This window comes from Arachis hypogaea, chromosome 13, assembly GCF_003086295.3.
Source record: "Arachis hypogaea cultivar Tifrunner chromosome 13, arahy.Tifrunner.gnm2.J5K5, whole genome shotgun sequence".
Lineage (NCBI taxonomy): Eukaryota > Viridiplantae > Streptophyta > Magnoliopsida > Fabales > Fabaceae > Arachis > Arachis hypogaea.
Genome location: NC_092048.1, coordinates 18,729,608 through 18,750,561, shown reverse-complemented (window position 1 = coordinate 18,750,561; position 20,954 = coordinate 18,729,608). Strand labels below are relative to the sequence as shown.

General features: G+C 30.5%; 2 protein-coding genes across 2 annotated transcripts; one reads left to right on the top strand and one right to left on the bottom strand.

The window, feature by feature from the left end:
• The first annotated feature begins 2,182 nt into the window (after positions 1–2,182).
• LOC112737564 (uncharacterized) lies at positions 2,183–5,203 on the top strand. The gene is made up of 6 exons (XM_029291478.2): positions 2,183–2,409; positions 2,500–2,712; positions 3,205–3,297; positions 3,434–3,535; positions 3,639–3,989; positions 5,002–5,203. The coding sequence occupies exons 4-6, from the start codon at positions 3,470–3,472 to the stop codon at positions 5,080–5,082; spliced, it is 498 nt and encodes a 165-aa protein (XP_029147311.1). The 5' UTR covers positions 2,183–2,409; positions 2,500–2,712; positions 3,205–3,297; positions 3,434–3,469; the 3' UTR covers positions 5,083–5,203.
• A 9,254-nt stretch (positions 5,204–14,457) lies between these two features.
• Positions 14,458–19,575, bottom strand: LOC112737563 (tricyclene synthase EBOS, chloroplastic). The gene is made up of 7 exons (XM_025787523.2): positions 19,275–19,575; positions 18,810–19,080; positions 17,482–17,857; positions 16,381–16,599; positions 15,683–15,821; positions 15,311–15,559; positions 14,458–14,829 (listed from the first exon to the last, which is right to left on the bottom strand). Exons 1-7 carry the CDS (start codon positions 19,491–19,493, stop codon positions 14,536–14,538), a joined length of 1,767 nt encoding a protein of 588 aa, XP_025643308.1. The 5' UTR covers positions 19,494–19,575; the 3' UTR covers positions 14,458–14,535.
• Positions 19,576–20,954: the final 1,379 nt, after the last annotated feature.

Here is a 20,954-nt window from a genome sequence, read left to right as displayed (position 1 = left end):
AACTTATTGGTCAGGGTTATGATATTTGGTAAATATGCTTCTTAAGTTTTTTTCCTTATTTTCCTGATGATGGATAGTTTATGTGCTAAGTTTATTCCTGGTTGATTTAAGTGGTTCTTACTTCGTGTGCCTGATTATTGTCATGTTCTTTTGTTTCATTGTGATTTCTCTTGGGATATTGTGGAGTATTGTGTAGATTTCTCATTGTTGTGTTGGTTTTAAACTTCAACTCCTTTATGATTTGGGTCAATTTTTCGGGTTAGATTCTTTGGATTAATCATGTGTTAACATTGTGATTTTTAATTGGGTTATGGCCAAAATTGATGAAATTGTAATTTCTGATGATCATTTCCTGCTCCTTGATTGTGCCTGTCATATTGTTTCTGGACTTTCCTTGCATCTAAATGTTAGTAGAGCTGTTTAAATATATGCTGGAACATCAATGTCATCCTAATTTGTTGCTGCATATACTGATGGGTTACTGTGTTGCTGGAACTTATTTGTTTATTTGTGTCAATGTCCAAATTAGATTTTTCATGTACCTGCCAGTAGTATAATTGCAGCTTCAATTTTATGTTTTAAGCTGTGTAGCCCACCCAGGTCCCATCATGCTGTGGATTACTAATTTTTAGTATTACAGTTCAACCAGTTCTTGATTTGGATGTGTTTATGTAACATTTAACTTTTTTGAACCGGCTGAGTTGTTACAAGTTGGATTCTTTTTATCCTCTTAGTTCTATTGAAAATGTGAATTTTTTCTATCTGCTCCACACTGCTGTGTCTTCAATTTCAATCAGGTATGGTTTGTGTTGCAGAAGGTCATGGTTGAAGAGCCTCCAAGACATGTTCATTCATTAGTTGAGACTTGAGTGCTAAAACAAGAAAGAAACAATTAGGCTTTGATTTTTTCATTTTTATTTTTTCCCCCTCTTTCAGTGTCATCTTCTCTCACTGAACTCTTGTAGCTTACTATTGGTGTCTGAGTCAAATTATTTTTGGATTGCTCAGATTAATCAGAAGAGTATGTCTGAATTCAAATTCCAGACAATATATTCATTTTCAGTAGTCAATGTGCAAAATATAAAGTAGTGAAACTGAGTATCATGCTACAACTGACTAAACTGTTAAGTACTTCAATTTTTTGTCTCTTGAAATTTTTTTGGTAGAGAAATTAAGTTTTGAAATTTGGGAATTATACTTTTTTTACAAAAGTTTCTCTATTAAATTGTATAGGAGCTCATTGATTTAAACATTGTATAATGGAGCTTGTTAACTGGTAATTTCAATTATAAGATGAAAGATCACCTTATTACCAAGTTATAATTTTTGGTGTATGAATTTTACTCACAAAAGAGCCTCTTTCCCTCATCTCTTCAGGCTTTGCTTTTGCTTCTAGGTTTGAAGTTTCCTTATATGATCCTTCTCTACTTTGCAGTTTGCTGAACTGATACAGCCTATTGAGGAAAGGATACACATGTTAAAACTTTCATAAAGGTACAAAGGTAATGTTTTCCTTATGTTCTTACACATAATTTATCAAAAATAATCTCCTCTATTTCATGTACTTTTCTTACACAAATAAACAAATAAGTTTACTAGGTACATGAAAAATCTAATCTGTGTTGCAGTTTTTGAGCTTATTAACTAGTCAAAATTTGACATTGATTATAGTTGTTGCTGTTGCTCAATTGCAAACTGATTTTAATAACTCACTGCAACTTGAACGCTTTCAAATGACATATTGTAAAAAGAAAAAAAGAAAAAAGAAAAAACTAACTTATTTTAATAACTAGTCAATTTTAAAGTGCATTCTATTTATTTTGCCCTCTGTTTTATGACTTTTTTTCTACCTTTAGTTATTAGCTTATTACTCTCTGTCTCTATTTTGTTTAAGAATTTCTAGCTTTATCTTTTCTTTATCCCTCTTCTTTTTAAAGAAAAAAAAATCTTTTCTTTTGTTCTTTATTCGCCACTTGTTAGTAGTGGTGAGCGAATCTTCAATCTTCAATCTATTTCTTTTGTCTCTTCGTTTATATACGGTGTATTATTTTGATATTTTTTAATATAAATTAGAATTTATGTAGCATATGTTCATGCTATATTTTATTTTATTTTATTCTTTAGTCGCTCATTTACTCATTTATTTATACTCATTTGTCTATTTTAGATGAATACAAAGATAGTACACGCCTTCATTTATTAGCGAAGGATGTGCATAATTTGCCAGAAGGTTTGCGCATAGTTGTCAATTTTGATAAACATCATGCAGCAGTAGGAGAAGCAGCTGGACTCCTTGCAGGAGTTTGTGGACAATTGGCCACTGATTGTGTAGCATTTCCAATCAGTTTTGACAAGTGGTCAGACATTCCAGCAAGCTTTTTTGAAAATCAATTGAATATTTTTTTCCTAGTAAGAAGATTACTCAAACTCTAAAGCTTATTTCTTTGCAATTATTTAATTATATTTGCTGGTTAATATATATTCTTTATAATATTGAAGGCTCGATTTTGCTTCAAAGTGAGTGATAACTTGGCCAAACGATTTTTGCTCCAATCGCTTGGCAAAAAATGGAGGGAACATAGGATAAAGCTTTGGAATGATTTTTATGATCCAAGGTTGAGTAAAACCGAGATCATAAATAATGCACCAGAAGATATTGCTCCTGATCAATGGGCTTTATTCGTAGAATATCGTTTGAAGCCTGAAACTCAGGTAAGTAATTACTCTCCTAGTTAAATGTTGTCCTTTTTTACAGCCTTTGGAATATATATAATTGAATATGAACTAGTCAATGTTGTTGAAGAGTGATTTTGATTTCTGGGTGTCTCTAGAGTTTCTAGAGGTTCTGATCTTTATTTTTACAATTGAACTATTGGCTGCGGGGCAGTCTTAAATAGTGGTACAGTCTTTGTTTATTTTAGTCCTAAATTGCTGTGGTTAGTGCACATTTTTACCCTATTTAAGTCAGTTTTGAAAGATGATGGTTCTTGCGGTTAACATGCAGAAGTGAATATTGCTATAAATTTACATGCAGAAGTGAATGATGCATCCAATAGCTGGTCTAAACTCGTCTATATTATATGCTAGTTGTCCTCTGCAATTGAAGAGTGGTTGTTATCATAGTTTTTCGTGTGTATTCACTTCAGTTTTCCATTATTAACTAAACAAACTAATGTAATAATTGTGTCCAAATTTAACTTGCAGAAACTTTGTAAGAGGAATAAAAAAATTCGGCAAAAATAAATAATTCCTCATACTTCAGGTGCTAAATCAATTGCAAGAAGAAGGGCTGAATTGGTAATCAATTAATGCATGCATATCTAATCTATCTCAAATATAATGCATGCATCATCTCTTAATTTTCTGGATATCTAATCTAAGTTAGTAGGCTGCTATTTTTTTATCAAGTCTTTCTACTTTTCTTAAATTTTAGACGAAAGAGACGGGAAAAGAAGTTAATAGGGTTCAAATGTGGGACATCACTCACAAGAAAATAGATGAAAGTTATGTTAATGAAAAGGCTAAAGAAATAGCGGTAAGACTAAAGTGCAATAAGTAACTTGTTTGTATTTCTTTTTCTCTCTTTTTTATAAGATAATACTATTTTTGATTCTTTCTCTTTCTTTTTATATATGTAGGAGAAGATTGAAGTACATAGCAGCCAACAACCGATGGAATTAACTGTTAATTCTCCTCTTGATGCTCTTGGAGTAGTTTTTGGGAAAGAGCACCCTGGTCGTGTTCGAGGTTTAGGTATGGGAGCTGTTCCAATAATTGCTTTCAAGAACAACACTACAAGGATTAGTCAAATGAATTTAGGTTCTTCAAATGATGCTGGCACATCATCTACTTGTGGTCCAAATGTGCAAGAAGAGTTGGATACCGTTAAAGCGCAATTGCAAGCGCTAGTCTCCTATATAGCTTCTAAGGAAGGAGGTAAAATTCCAATACAATTGGCTGGAATGTTCCCTACTCAACAAATCTCACAGGTACAAATACAATTATCCTCTTTTTTTTCCTTTGCTTTATCTCCGTCAGTTTTTTTCTTAGGTTCATAGTTTCTTGTTGAATACAAATATGTTGAATATTGATATAGTTTCTTGTTGCTGCTTATGATATAATTAGTAGTGCTAGCTTATGCTAGAGTAATAGTAAACCCTTACATTGTTGAAATAGCAAATTAAACAAGAGCTAAAATGTATACAAATTAAGAGCAAGTAATAATAACCATATATATCCTACTGTGTTAGCTTCTCTCTGAACAATTTCAAGCAGATTATATATAATTAAGAAGATCAGATGAATGCATTGCATGATTGTCATCATTAATTTTCTTCTTAATTAATAACTAATTACCATGATAAGCCTTCACCAATAATACCAGTCCAATACACAATACCCAGTTGAATTGTTCCCAGCTTGTTGTTTGTTGTTTTGGTCAAGTTCAACACCAATAACTAATTACTGCCGCTGAAAGATGATGATGATGGTGATGCTTGATTTCTCCAAAAGGGAACAGAAGCCTCCCATTATTATGATTATCATTATTCTCTACTTGCCCACCATTACTTCCAAGCCCATCAACCAAAGAAAATTCAAGACTTGGCTTAATCTCTTGCATGGGAAACCCAGAAATGAAGAATTTGGCATTTGAATTTGGCATCAATGAAGAATCCCTTTTCTGTGCCCTGCATGGAGAAAATCTAAAGGATCAAAACTAAACCAGAAATCAATAAGTTGGAACAAAACTTTCTTGTTTTTTTACTATTCAAGTTGTCATGTGTACAAAAAAGGTTTTTAAAGTTGTGCTGAGTGCTGTTACTGAAAAAAAAAAGATTTAATTTTACTTTATACTATATTTTTTTAGTCTCTAAAGTTTGACAAATGTGTGTTCTTTTATATATGCCTTTTCTTATAAATTAAATCAGACTTATAATGTATATCAATATATGCCCTTTTCTTGCATTTCTTGTGCTCATAATAATTATATTTTTGCTATAGGGATTGGATCAGGAGAGTGAGATTCCATCACCAAAAGAGTTAGGAAGTAGGTCTTCTGGAGCAAGCAACAAGGAAGCATGACCATGCTTAATATGTTAAGACGTATATTAAGAATTATATGTTAAGACGTATTATTGAAAAATGTTACTTTGATACTTTGTTTTTGGATTATGACATTTCAATTATGACTTGGATTATGACTTTTGGATTATGTATGAATTAAAAATCATCTTATGATGTTTGATTTATGATTATGCCTTCTGGTTATTACGAGATTTTTAAGTAAGTTTCGAAAATATCACAAAAGATGATATTATAACCTGGTAAAAACGGCGGCTAGAAACTGCCATTTTAAACACAAAAGATGCCATTATAACCTGGTAAAAACGGCGGCTAGAAACTGCCATTTTAACACAAAAGATGCCATTATAACCTGGTAAAAATGGCGGTTATAATGGTAAAAATGGCGGTTTCCAACCGCCATTTTAAACAGAAGTGATGTCACAACATCCTGGTAAAAACGGCGGTTACAGCCGCCATTTTAAACAATATAAAAAACTGCCGTTTTAACCATCAAAAAACCGCCGTAATATCCACAGGTTATTACGGCAATTTTCTGAAAACCGCCGTAATAACCAGAATGGCGCCCAGAATAATGGCATTTCTTGGAGGCGCCAGTTTTGGCCATAATGGCGGTTCTAACCGCCATAATTCCCCAAAATAACCGCCGTTTTAACTCTGTTTTTTTGTAGTGACTTAAGTAGTCATAGATTCTAATTGCACTATATTATGATCTCTAAAATTAAATTTTAAATATTATATTAGATCTTAGACCCTTTTCAGCTGTGATTCAGCAATTGCAGCGATGATCTTGCACTACTACTGTAACGAATTACCAAGGTCGATATTGTTGATAAAAACTTGAACAAAGCAATTGAGACCTTGGCTACCCATGATAAACAATTAAAGATGTGCGGAACAACCAAGTTTCATAAAAGCAAAAATATGACAGTAATAAAAGAGAGGAAAAGGCAAGTACAGTTACCATTAGAGAGTCAGTGGAAGCTTGGAAAGTTACAGTCAACGGTGTAGGTTAAATTGGACTTAAGAAAATCAGAGAGACAATAACCTTTAGAGGTTGGGTAACTTCAACTTCGACACCTGATGGGTCAACACCTGGCTCGGAGTAGCTTTGCGTTTCAGCTTGAGACTTCTAGCTACGCTTGGTAAATTTTGACTAAAAGAAGAAATAGATCATTAAATATGCACAATTTAAGTTGACTATCAAAGGTGAAGAATGTGAAAAGTACCTTAATAGGAGGAGTTGAATCAGATTTTTGTACTTTCTTAGGTTTTATGAGGATGTCGACAGCTCCCAGTTTTTTTGAAGACAAAGTAGCCTCACTCAATTGTCCTTTACCTTGACCCCTTTTGGACTTTGATTTCTTGGAGGTGGCTTCCTCATCTAATTCTCAGTTTTTCTCGACCAGTTTCAGGTTAGGAGCAACGCCCGCTAAGATCGTTGGTCGAGCAGATGGAACATAAAGAAATTATAAGGGAAGTGAGCATTTAAAAAAATTAAATATTTAGAAAAACATGGTACCTAGATGGCACTAGTTGTGTATCCTCTTCTTCACATGCTCCGTATAGTGGATTCAGAGGGAAAATCAGCTACAGGATACATGTATTCTGAAATTGATCGTGCTAAAAAAAAGATTAAAGATGCTTTTCAAAGTGTTGAAGTAAGATAATAAAACTAGTAATAAGTAAAATTTTTTTCAGTATTACCATTTAATTATTTACTAATTAGGTAATTGTCTAATTCATTATTTCGATGATCTTTTTAGTTATAAGCCTTTGTGGGATATTATTGATGCAAGATGGGACAAGCAACTCTTTAAGCCTTTGCATGTCGCAGGCTATTATTTGAATCCACAAATTCATTATAGTCCTAATTTTAAGGTTGAGTATGATGTTAAGAAAGGACTTTTATAATTGTTTGGATATACTTGTGGAAGAACCTGCACTCATTACAATTATTGATAGTCAACTTGAAAATTTCAAAGGTAAGGTTAAATTTTTTGATAGAGATGTAGCCAAGAATGCTCCCAAAACTAAAACATCTTCACAATGGTGGGATTCTTATGGAAATGAACATCCAAAACTTCAAAAATTTGCTATCCGTGTCTTGAGCTTGACTTGTAGACTTGTAGTTCATCGGGATGTGAGCATAATTGGAGTGTTTTTGAGATGGTAAACTTTTAATTTGATACTAATTTAGAAATTTATTTTCTAAAATTATAGAATTAGTTAATTATTCAATTCTATTATTTTTTAATTAGCATATGTATTTATTTTAAATAAATGCTAATAAATTTTGATATTATTAGGTTCACACGAAAAGGAGAAATCGTTTAAAGACAAGCACAATAATAAATGATGTTGTTTTTATGATGACCAATTTAAGATTAGTAAGGAAGAAGCCATCAAAAAATACTGCTGACTATAGTCTTAAAGACTTAGATTCAGATGAAGAATGGATTTTGGAAGATGAAAATATGATGAAAAATTTGAAAGAATTTGACACGCAAAATGATAATTATATTTAGCCCCTCAAGAAGATGGAGGTAAAGATGAGAGTCTTTTAATTGATTTGGAGATTTCTCTTCTTGATGATGATGTTTTCAATGAGCTTTTCAACTTTCTTCCTAATGAAAATCAAAATATTGGAGAACATGATGATCATGATGTTAATGAATTGTTCTAGTTTTTATAATTTTTTAGAATGATGTTATGTTATCTATTTTATGTTTGTGATGTTGCATATTAGACTTGTGGCTAATTTATATTTTTATCTTTAAACTTTACAAATGTTACATTTTATTATATATTTATGCTACTTTAGATTTATTTTATCATCATGTTATTATTTATAATATTTTTGTCAAATTTAAATTTTTATTTTTATTTAAATTACTTAATTTTTTCATATTATATTATTCCTATAATTGATATTAATAAATTTGTATATTTAGTAAAATCTTACGTTCCGTTTTACGATTTTACGTTCTACAAATTTTAATTATCTTTTCGATTTTACGTAAAACCTCCATTTTCGCTACCTTGTCAAACTTAAAAATTTTAATATGAGATTGAATTTTATATAATTTTTTTTTGTTATTTTTTCGCTACATTCCTACTGAATTGTTTTTTTTTTTTGTTATTTTTATATTATATATATATATAAATAATAAAAACAGAGTTTTGTTCATTAATTTTGTTTTTGACCTAAGAATTACATAAAAGGAATATAATAATATTCTATAAAATTATAACGTACTAATACTTTTAGTTAAAAAATTGTTACATATTTTTTATGATGAGTTCTTTTAAAAACAAATTATTAATTATTAATTATATATTAAAGGTACTTATACTTTTATAAAATATAAGATATAATTCTCAAAATAAAATTATAGTCAAAATATATTATTATGAGAAAATATAATTTAATTTTAATATATTATCAGTATAAAATAGTTTTACATGTGTATCTAATTATAATTTTAATATATACTTAATATTGAGTGTTTTTATTATATTTTAAAAATATTTTTAATTTTTTATTGTTACCAAAAATAAAGATACTTTAGTTAATGTTTTAAAAAATCAGAGATAATTTTAATAATTTACCTTTTCTTAAAACAAAATCATGGCCATCAGGCTGTCGTAAGAGTAAAATTTTATATATTTAATAATACTATTAGATTTAGGATCAATTTAGATAAGTCTATAAATAATTTTTTTTAATTTTTAATTTATAAAAAATTATAGTATTAATGTATGTTTGATATAATTTTTAAAATTAAATTATAATTTTTTAAAAATTTATTTAAATATTTATAAAAAAGTTAAAAAAATAATTTTTATTATAATAAAAAAATATTATTTTTTTAAAATAAATATTTTTAAAATTAAAAAATTAAACACAAAATAATTTATTTATAAATTATTTTTAATAAATATTTATTTTTTATTTTTTAAAAAAACCTTAATTAAGCTTAATTAAGTAATTAACTATTTGCTAATCAAAATATACGCAATACTAATATTTATAAATATCTTGCGCATATTTACAGCAACACAAGTTTTAATGCTCCTTAAAGGACTATTTTGACAAGTAATATGCAAGATGCTTCGACACTAATTTAACTTACATGTATAATCATGATTTTGATAATCGAATGGAATCAGTTAGTTTGACCTGATTAATCGAAAATTAATTATCAGCTCTATATGGTTCAAAATAAAAACTTGTTATTAATAAATTGGTCAACCACAAAAAAAAAAATTAAAAAAAATTGATGAAACTAACTTTGTAATTCGACCACACAAAGCTTTACATTTAAGATATAAAACAGATGTGGTGTGGTATTACGACTTCTAAAATAAAATATATAGATAATAGTATTGAAAAGGAGATAGTATACGAGAAATTTTGAAAAAAAGGTAAAACAAAAATCACAAAATAAAAGCGCAACGCTCAGAAAAACGAGATTACTTGCGTGCGAAAAAAGCTAAGGATCATAAGCATAACTAAAAAAAAAATAGGAATAGAAGATCAAGAATACAAAATAACAAGCTCCCAACTTAGCCTGCGAAATTAAGGTTGGCCGGAGGATATTTACATATATATAAACATAGCCCGAAGCCCAAAAATACATACATAAAATCCTAGTTCTCCATAAAACCTCTAAGAGGTGCAAAAACAAACATATGAGGAGAGTCCACACACACACGCACACGCACGCGCACGGGCACACGCACGCACGCGCACGCACGCACGCGCACACGCACGCACACACGCGCGCGCGCGCACACACATCAAAAGTAAGTCCCAAAACGAAAATACTTTGCTGCAGAAGCTCCAGATGCCTACCGAGGTGCCTCTCGACTTGCATCTAAAAAACAACAACACAGTATGGAATGAGAACCGGAGGTTCTTAGCATGGTAAAGGTGCCACGCACATAAGATATAAGGTCTTGAGAATGCCAGAGACAATCCTAGAATGCCGACACTCAGGTTATAAAACTTAAATAACTAAAACAGAAACCATGAATCAGGGTGGTTCTCTAAGGCTTTCTAAACTTAACCAATTCCTTAAATCTAACTAAAAACCTAACTAGAACCCTAAATCTCTTCGTCTTTCCTCCGTCTCCGATGAAAGTACAAGGACAAACAAGCAGACAATGACAAACACAGGTAGGATACAAGTAATACAAATAGCAAGTATAACAATTAGCATATTATAATCATTTAGGCCGTCCCAATCAAGGTACACTCAAACAAAATTATACAAATGCATATGATGAATGTCTATCCTACTGGACGTGAGCTCACGTGTCGGTTAACTGCCAGAATCCGACACACCCGGTAGCTAACCCGGATACCGTCTCTCGACTGCGCATCTCCAGGAGGCATAACATCGGGGGATTAGTGTCCTACCACCTTCTCCTGGAGGCATACACTAAGGGGTAATAAATTGGGGGATTAGTACCCTACCACCTTCCTCTAGTGAGGCCGTGCTATACCGGTCGAGGGATTTGTGCCCTACTACCTTGCAGACAGAGAGAGAAAGAATGTGAGGGAATATGTCGGGGGATTAGTGCCCTACCACATTCCTCACATCCCACAAAACACAATCACAAGGAATACGGGGAAAAAGATCGAGGGATTAGCGCCCTACTGCCTTCCCGCATCCAACACATCAAATATCGTCTCTATGTCTGGTAGCACGAATCCCATACCTTCGTACTATTGTACTAGCAAGTGCACTGGGTCGTCCAAGAAATACCTGAGCGAGTCAGGGTCGATCCCACGAGGATTGTGGTTTGAAGCAAGTTATGGTTATCCTGCAGGTCTTAGTCAGGTAGATCAGAAGGAGTCAAATTTAACGTGTTTTAATATTGTATAAATTACTCTTTATATCAAATAGAGTCAGTAATGGAAATAGAGAAAAAGAGTAATTAGAACTCAGAAGTCGTGTAAACTATGAAAGGAGAACAGTTAAGGGTTAGAGTTGCTTAGTCTTTCTGAATTAATGCTGGTAGTACTATCTTCTCTGCTTGTGAGTGATCTCTTCTATGGCAGGCTGTATGTGATCAACGCCATGGGCCATGGTCATTGATCTCCTTTGCTACAGATTGAACACCATTGGCCGTGGTCATCCAATCTGACGAAGAGTGAAGCATTAGCAAGTCATTCTCCTGGCGATCTTACTCAAAGCGCCACAGACAAGGTCAAATCTTCCGGATTAGAGAATGCTGCTTCTTTAGATTCTAGCCTCTACCACGGAGACCCTAATCTCCCCAGAAATTGGCTGAACTGGTGTCTCGAGAAGTCCCTAACGAAGTCGTAGATTAACCGTCTGAGAGATGTATAAACATAACTGTTGGCTCGTGCTTTCCAATCACGTATTCACACAAACCCAAGTAGACGCGGGTGTTTGTCAGGCACGTTCGTCTTAGTGTGATGAACAAAGTTAATTTGTCAGATCATCCTATTCACCATGATGAAGATCGGATATACATCTTAGAAACAGATCAAACACGGATCGGAGAAGAAATAGTAATACTTTTATCAATTCATAGGACCCAACAGGGCTCCTCCCCTCAACCTAGAAGGTTTAGAAACTCATACTGAAAGTAAAAACGTGTATGATGGTAAAGATGAAGTAAAAGTGTTCGAATAACATGAATAAAATCCCTTAAATACTAAACAATGACTAGTAAGGGTAAAACAGTCTATTTAGTGCTAAAATCCACTTCTGAAGGCCACTTGGTGAGTGTTTGGGTTGAGTTTTGATGAGATCTACGTGCTATAAGGCTCCTTGGGCATGGAACGCCAGCCAGGGGTCCTCTCTGGGCGTTTGTACATTGGTCTCTGCTCTTTGGGCGCTGGATGACTAGAAGGGGGCAGGAAGCTGGTGTTGGACGCCAGTTTTGGGCCTTCTAATCCGAAGCAAAGTATGAACTATTATATATTTCTGAAAAGTTGTGGAAGTCAGCTTTCCATAGCCATTAAGAACGCTCCATTTGGACTTCTGTAACTCCAGAAAAGCTTTTCCGAATGCAGGCATGTCAGATCTAGACAGCATCTGCAGTGCTTTCTCTGTCTCTGAATTAGACTTCTGCTCCAGCTCCTCAATTTCAGCCAGAAAATACCTGAAATTGTACAAAAACTCATAGTAGAATAAAAAAAATGTGAATTTAGCACTAAAACCTATAATAACTTAGTAAAAACTAAACAAAAACTACTAAAAACTATATGAAAATGATGTCAAAAAGCGTATAAAATATCTGCTCATCAATGTCCTTTTACTCTCAAAATTCATCATCATTATTCTTTTACATTCATTCATTATAACCAGGGTCTCATACATACATCTCATATCTTTGCATTTTTATACATATATAATTCATTATTTCAAATCTTACTTCACCCCCCAAGTTACCACCATTTCCTAACTCCATCTTATTACTAGACTTGCTACTATAATTTAGGGCTAAGAGAATGAAAATAGATGTTTAGAAATTTAAAATTAGGCTTAGAAACACAAAATCCAGTTTTGCTAAAATAGGAGCCACGTGTACGCGTGGGCCATGCGTATGCGTGGGCGTGAAAAACCCTTACTCGCGTATGCAAGCTCCCTGCTCGCGTACGCGTGAATCCCAACCCGAAAAGGTTGGTTGCGTCGCGAGCAGGTGGTCGCGTACTCAAATCCCAGGTCACGCGTACGCGTGGGCTACACGTACGCGTGAGTGTACGCTTTGTGAAAATTTTTAACTCAGCCTGAAAAAGTTGCAGAATTTCCATTTTCAATCCCAAACTTCCGATGCGCATAACTTTTCCGTTTTAAAATATTTTTCTTTCGTTCTTTAAATGACATAAACTTCACGAACCCAATTTTCATATAAAATATGTTTAAAATCATTTGGGGGTCCGAAAGCCGAGTTATGCCTCGCCGAAGTTCGGTCAAAAACCAAAGTTACACAAAACTTCAAAACGTCTACTTTCTTAAAAACCCAACTTCAATTTAACTTACCATACCCATGAATTCCCAACACAACACATTTTCCTCAACACCACAACAATCGCCATGTCTTACCATATCTCAAATCAACAATGTCATGCATCAATCTCTGAAATACATCAACAAAATCATAATTCACCTATCCTAAACATATACATTCATGTCATCAATCCATTAATCATTAATTCATCAATTTACATCTTAATATTATCATCAGTGGCAGTCACCCAGTCAAATACACAACTCATATCATAAATCATCACAAAGATACTAAGCATTAATCATTCCTTTACGTTCCAACCTATCCTATAGTCGTCTAGCCTAAGTTTTCACAGAACATTATATATTAAATACGCGAAACCTAAACCGTACCTTGGCCGATTTATACGTATTTTCCAAGGCAACCCACAAGCCTTCCTCACCACAAATTCAGCTTCCCAAGATTCCAATCAACTCCCTAATGCTTTCAATTTTCGCTTCTTATCTCATATATACATACACCTAACACAATTTTCACATATACATACCCAAATTGAATCCTCAACACACTAAATCAAAGAATTGACTAGGGTTAATGATCCTTACCGTGTATGTGCTTCAACTAAGCCAAAACTCACCAATTTCTCATGTCAATTTGATCCTAAAACATCAAATTAACCAAAATCTCAATACTCCAAACCTTGACATTATTCGAATTGAAGAGAAGAGAATATGAACTGGAAATATGATTTTCTCACCTTATAACTTACTGGGTTTTGTAGAGCTCGTCACTGCGGACGCGTGGTCGCAAGCGGTGCGGTAATTGAAACTCGGAGCAAGAAGTTATGTGAATTTAATCAAAGCCAAAGATTTTTAGTGAAGCAAAGTGTTCTTCCCCCTTTGCTGAAATGTTTTAGCGTGCTTGCATGCAAAGGGAAGGAAAGTGAGCAGAAGCTCATTAAATAGAATGGGTTGGTTGAACTTACGGGTCTGGTTCGGGATCCGATTTGATCGGTTCGGTCTGTTTAGTTTAATCTTGGGCCAAATTTTTTAAAATTTATATTAAAATTCTTGTTTTAATTAATTCTATCATATTTTATTATAAAATTTATATTTTTAATTTCTTTTATTAAGATTAATTTATTTATTAATTAATTATTCGTTAATTTTACGGAATTTATAAACTTAATTTTTAAATTCTAATGATAAATTAGTTTAAAATAATAAAATATAATTTTTTTAAAAATATATATATTATAGATAAATATATTATTTTATTATATTCAATTTATCTATATTAAATTTCAGTTGAACTCTTAAATTATTAAAATTCTTGCTCTACCAATTCAATGACTGATTTAGATATGATGCTTTATTCTGAATTGATTAATGAGCGATGACAAACTCACCTGAATTTTTTATTAAACAAAAAAAAAATTACAAAATATATTATCATAATTCATCATAGAGAAACAGGTTCAATTATCAAAGAACGAATTCGATTCTTTGCTGATGCATCAGGTGCTCCATGGGCATCTCCATATTGATACGTGCACTGAGAAATCCTACCAAGGTTCATTGCTGTTTCAATGAAAGATTTAGAGAATGGAGAATTGGTGACCCTATCTTTGTTCATTTTCTTCCATGTCTCATCTAGCACATTGTTTATGTATTTGTGTGCACATTCCTCACTTGCACCATTTTCCCTCATGTAGCATATAATAGAGCTTGCTGCTTCACCTCTTTGTAGCTCAGCCTATAAATCAACATGTAATGATAAAACATTAATTAAATTTTTCCAATAAAAATTAAATGAAAAAATGATTCTTTTGTTGAAAAACAAAAGTGTTATTTTCAAATTGAAGGAGATAAATTAATTCTTTTAAATTCATCAAATATACTATCTTAATAATATTTGTTTAAAACAGTGTGACGATGATATTAGTATGATTTTTACTTAATTTATTATTATGCCGCATTTTAAAAATCATTTCTAGTCAACTTGTTTAACACATGTTTGGTGGATGAATTTGGATCTTTTAAATTTTAAATTTTATTTTAAAAGATAAAGTGTAATCTCTTATAATTTATTTTATAGGTGGAATAAAAAAATATAAAAAAAACACTCAAATATAAAAAATTATATTTTATTTTCTCGAATAAAAATTTAAAATTAGAAAGATCTAAATTTATTTTACTATCTGCCGAAATTGTTGTAGTGAGCCAAATTAAATCACCTTAGAGGTTCCCAAATCATTGCAAAGTCGAAAAATAGTAGATGGTCCACGCAATAGGCCATGATAATTATGCAAGGAATCAAGTGCTTCTTTAGTGATGTTGTGATTCAATAAGAAATAGGCATGCGTTAATATAACAACACCAGACACTGACACCCAAGCATTATTGAGGTACTCCTCAAATTTTGGTATATTTTTCTCCTTGCACCACTTGGCTTCTATTAGGAATGCTTTCAACATATCTGACCACTGTAATTAAAAAACCATCACATACAACATTAATCAATTATTTTGATGTTATAACTACCCCAAAATAAAAAGTTAACAATTTGTTTCCGCTGATTCATAATAATAATTATTGCATGCACTTACTGTTCTGGTGAGGTAGGGAAGGATGTCAAGTCCTTGCTTGTAAAGGACATCATAGGCCAATTCGTTAACAGTGTTGAAGAGTGCTAGAAAGCAAATCCTCATGTAATCTGGTAGAACTTGAACTGCTTTAATGTCCCAACTGAAACATGTTATATTTTATTAGGTTAACTATATATATATACTAAAATCAATCCGTCACTAAGTATAAAAATATGTATTTAGTATTTTATAAAAAATAATTATATTACTACAAATAAGTTTGGTTATTGATCAATTACGTACAGATTTAATTTTTCTTTTATTACAAGTTCGATTATTTTGATAACTAACTAAAGTTGGAAAAATTATATGTAAACCAATATATATATTATTTTTTAATTTAATAATTAGCACCTAATTAATTAACAAGCAGCTACTTCAACAACTAACACTTTAAATAATAGAAAAATATAGGTAGACAATGAAAATACTAAGCAATGTGAACAATGGATATATCGGATGTTTATTTGTGTAAATGGTTATTCTAATATTAAAATTTAGGTGGATAATTTAGAGGTGTAGTATATTTTTATTTTATTAGAGGTTGTTCATATTATTCAAAAAAATTATTAGTTACTTAACATAACCCATAATATTATTCAATTAACAGCTTGAGCAATTGGTTATTTAAGAAAAGAATTGAAGAAGAAATAAATAACCTTTCTACAGCTGCGGTGAAAAGCTCAAGCTCATCCAAGGTCCCATAAACATCATAGACATCATCGATTATTGTAATGAAGGAAGTGACTTTGGTTAATCCTTTACGGAGATCACTGAAATGAGGCTCAAAGGCCATTCCAACGGTCCAAAAGAAACACTCCATTAACCTGTCTCTGCTGAAGCTTAACTTTGAGGCTACTCCCACTTGCTTCCACCATCTTCATATTATCATTACAAAATATTTAAGAGATAATGGGAAAATTAGTCTAATATAATTTAAAATTATTTTATGTTTCATTATCAATTATCGTTTATTTTATTTCATATTTTTTAATTACTGTTAGAATAATTAAATAATATTAAATAAAATAAATATATAATTATAAATATTAAATTAAATAAAATAATTTCTGAATATTATTTCCTTAATATTACTGTAATAAATTAATTATGAAAGTAACAAAAAATAGTGAAGTGGATGCTTTTAGCTAGGTTTGTGAGCACAAAAATAGATATAATTGATGCAAATCCTTATTGATTAGTTAGAAGCAAATAAACTAATTACCTTATGATTAGAAATATCATCATCAATATGAGATATGATATAGTACAAGAGTTTTTATGATTTAAAAGTGTATAGTTTAATTTTTGTTAAAAAAAATTAGTGTAAAGTGAATAAAAAGAGGGAAAAAAAATTATGTAAAAATTTACCCAAATTTTAAAAAAAAATTCTTGTATAAAAGTACATATTAAAAATTAACTATTCATATGCTTTTTTTTATAAGTTTAAACGATAGTAATTAGAGTTTGAATTATAGTTAAAAATTTTTAATTTCTTTTATAAAATAGCGTAGGTTTTTTTGATACGCATAATCAATCGAGATATATATTGCGAAAAAATTTTAAATGTTTTTATAATATATTTAATGCGTATTTTAAATTAATTACAATAATTTTTTATTTATAATGTTTAAAATTAAAAAATAAAAAATTATAGTTGTAATTATTTTTAATAGACATAATAAATATGTTTTAGAAAATTGTTAATTAAGTGTCATATATAAAAATCTAAGTATAAATAAAGTGATTATGTTAATTACCTTGAGATTTCTTGAAGGTCTTTTTGAAGTGTTGATTGAACAACGTTAAAATCTAATTTAGCTGCTTCAAGTAATATCCTATTTGAGTCTCTTCTTTTTTCATAAGCCTCAATGTACCATCTGGCTTCAAGTCTTTGGATTCTATGATGCAATGGAAGTTCCAATGCATGCTTCACTTGTTCTAAGAGGACATTATTCTCATCATTGATGATTGAGTTCTTAAGATGGAAGGTTGTGAATGATTTTGCCTCATCCAAGATTATTTCTCCTTCATAACCAAGAAATGATGCCTCGTATAGACTCAGCATCCCTTTCACGTCTTTGGTAAGGCCTTTCTTGAAGTTATTCTTCTTGTCCTTGAACTTCTCAAAAACATCTACATCATGATTATCAAACATGTTTCACTATCCATTGCTTTGTTGTTTTAAGCGTGACTAGTATAATATATAATATCACATCTCTAAATTTCAACTAAAAAAAAAATTAAAAACTCGTAATTTTAATTTATATTAACTAATACTTTTTAGTCAATAATACATATTTTTAATTTAATAATTCATCATCATATTTTTAGGAAATATTTTTAGATATTATTGACTAACTGTTAACCAAAAATAATAAATATATTAATATGTAAATTAAAAAATTACAGATACTTAATTTTTAAATTTTAAGAAGTAAATTAAAAGAATTACAGATACTTAGCTCTTTAAGTTATTAATATTAATTAATTTTTATTTTATAAATTTATTTTTAAATAATTATTTTTTGAAAATTTAATTTTGAAGATTTAAAATTTTAAAATTTGTTATTTAAAAAATTAATGTTTGAAAAAAAAAAAGTTTACTTTGGAGTTTTCTTTTATGATAAAGAAACTAATTCCAACTCCACATTCCACAATTTAATAATCAATCCTGTTAGGTGGTGTTACAAGAATTAGTTAATAACAAACCAATAAATATTTTAAATTGTATTTTATATTAATTAATTATTATTAATTAATAATTAATTAAATTTTATTTTTAAAAAATATATAATTAATAATTATTAATTATAATTATTTAAAATTAACTAATTAAAAGTTGTTTACTAATATTTTTCCTTTAATAATTAAATCTCCTATGTCTTATCACTAGAGAGAGAGAGAGAGAGAGAGAGAGAGAGAGAGAGAGAGAGAGAGAGAGAGAGAGAGAGAGAGAGAGAGAGAGAGAGAGAGAGAGAGAGAGAGAGAGAGAGAGAGAGAGAGAGAGAGAGAGAGAGAGAGAGAGAGAGAGAGAGAGAGAGAGAGAGAGAGAGAGAGAGAGAGGCAACAATATATATATATATACCTGGTGAGACATGATAGCCATATTCTCTTAGGAGGCTGAAGCTTAAAGCGGCTTGGTGCAGGTTATTCGTATTCACAAATTTGGCTCTATTAGACGCAAACCTATCAAGTGTTTCTTCTATTTCCTTCTCAAAGTGGTAACTCAGACCCAACCTCTTCACATCATTAACTAGATCCAGTTTATGCCATATCTCTCCATTATCTTCCTTCTGCTTTATCATTCTCCTAACTTTCTCTTTTAGATTCCCATTTAAATCTTCGTATATCGAATCCTGCATATACAAAGAGAAAGTCATGTTAATTTTTAAAAAATTCATTTTTCTTTTTTATTTAACCTGTTATGTCCTAAAAATTCTGTGGTTATGAAATTATTTATCTTAAAAATATAAATTAAATAATTATTTGTCTAACAGTTAATAATAATAATAAAGATGTACGTAAAAAATAAAGCATGTTTGATTATTACCGAATAATCATGCTTTAAGGACTGTAAAAAGTCGAAAGTCCAGAGGTTAGGCTGGTAATTTGCTGATTTTCTTGGAGGAACAACGGCTGTGGTTGTTGCCACGCATCGGATCCGAGAACTGTTAATAATTCTATGATTACTAATAAGAGGTTCCACTAGTTCGTTATGTTTGGCAAGATGAACATTTGAAATAATGGAGGAAGAAGAATTGAGTAACATGGTATTGAGTATTGACTAATGTCACTGTTATTATTATGGAAGCTAAGTTCGTATAAAGCTTAGTAATTGGGGTTTGTTTGGGAAATTAGTTGTGTTGGATCACATATATATACATAAATGAATTAACAAAGGTGAAAACTTTAGGAGCTCGTGTGAGAATTGAGAAATGCCACGTATATTAATATAAGATTCTTGTTTTCAACGTGTGGAGTTTATTCACTCAAACCCTCTCTCTCCCTCCCGCGCCTTTTTAATGTTTTACTTGTTTTTCTTTTCTTAAATTGTTAAAGAAAGTGATAGATAGTCTATTCTTAGCTTATCTACGTAATGAACTTGAATTACCATATTCATCTTGCAATTGGAATCTGCACTATGGTCACGCGGTGAAACAAATTAGCATACAAAACGTGAAATAATAATAATAATAATAATAATAATAATAATAATAATAATAATAATAATAATATTTATTAGTTATTATTTTTGTTTTTTTAATCTTTAGTAGAAATAATAAATTCCCTTTTTTTCTGTTCTCTTTTCTCCCAACTCATTTTAAAAATAAATTTTTTAATTTGAAATATTAATTAATAAATATTAAATATATTTAAGTCAATAAATAATTAGCTATGCTAAAAATTAGACGAACTCAATAATACTCAAAGATCAAAAGAGATTAGAGATGATACTCAATTTGTTTTCTAAATTTATATGTGAGTCTCAATTTAGTCTTTAAAATTTTAATTTTTTCTATTTAGTCTTTAAACTTTGTAAATATGATCTATGTTAGTCTTTAAAATAATTTTCAACGTACAAGCGTTAAATGAACAGGATCGTGGACAGTCACATATCACGCTAGATTCTATTAAATAATGTCGTTTTGATTTTAGCACTCAAATACTTAAAAACAATATCTTAAGTGGTGTTTATTAAAACTTTACCTGACAAAACAAGTGATATTTGAATGACAAAACCAAAATTTTATTATTTTATAAGTTTTAGCATGGTATTTAACTATCCATATCATGACTTCATTAAAATTGTGTCAAAGACTAATGTAAGGTACATTTATAAAGTTAAAAAAAAATTTTAAAGACTAAATTGAGATTCGGATATAAATTCAAAGAACAAATTGAGTAGCAACTCAGAGATTAACATGCAAAATTAGAAAATTAAATAAGAGTTGTCTATATATGATTGTACATAATATATATTTTCCATAATAATACTTGAATTCCATTTTTTTTATATTAAAGATATAGATATATACTACAATCTTAACTGTTATTTTTTTTATCCTATGAAATATATAAATTTATCTTTGTATAATGCCATGATTAAATTAAGAATAAAGTATCATTTTTGTCTCTAACGTTTGGAGTAAGTTCTATTTGTGTTCCTAACGTTTAAATCATCTTATTTGTATTCCTATCTTTTGTAAAAGTGATTCAATGTTATCTTGCC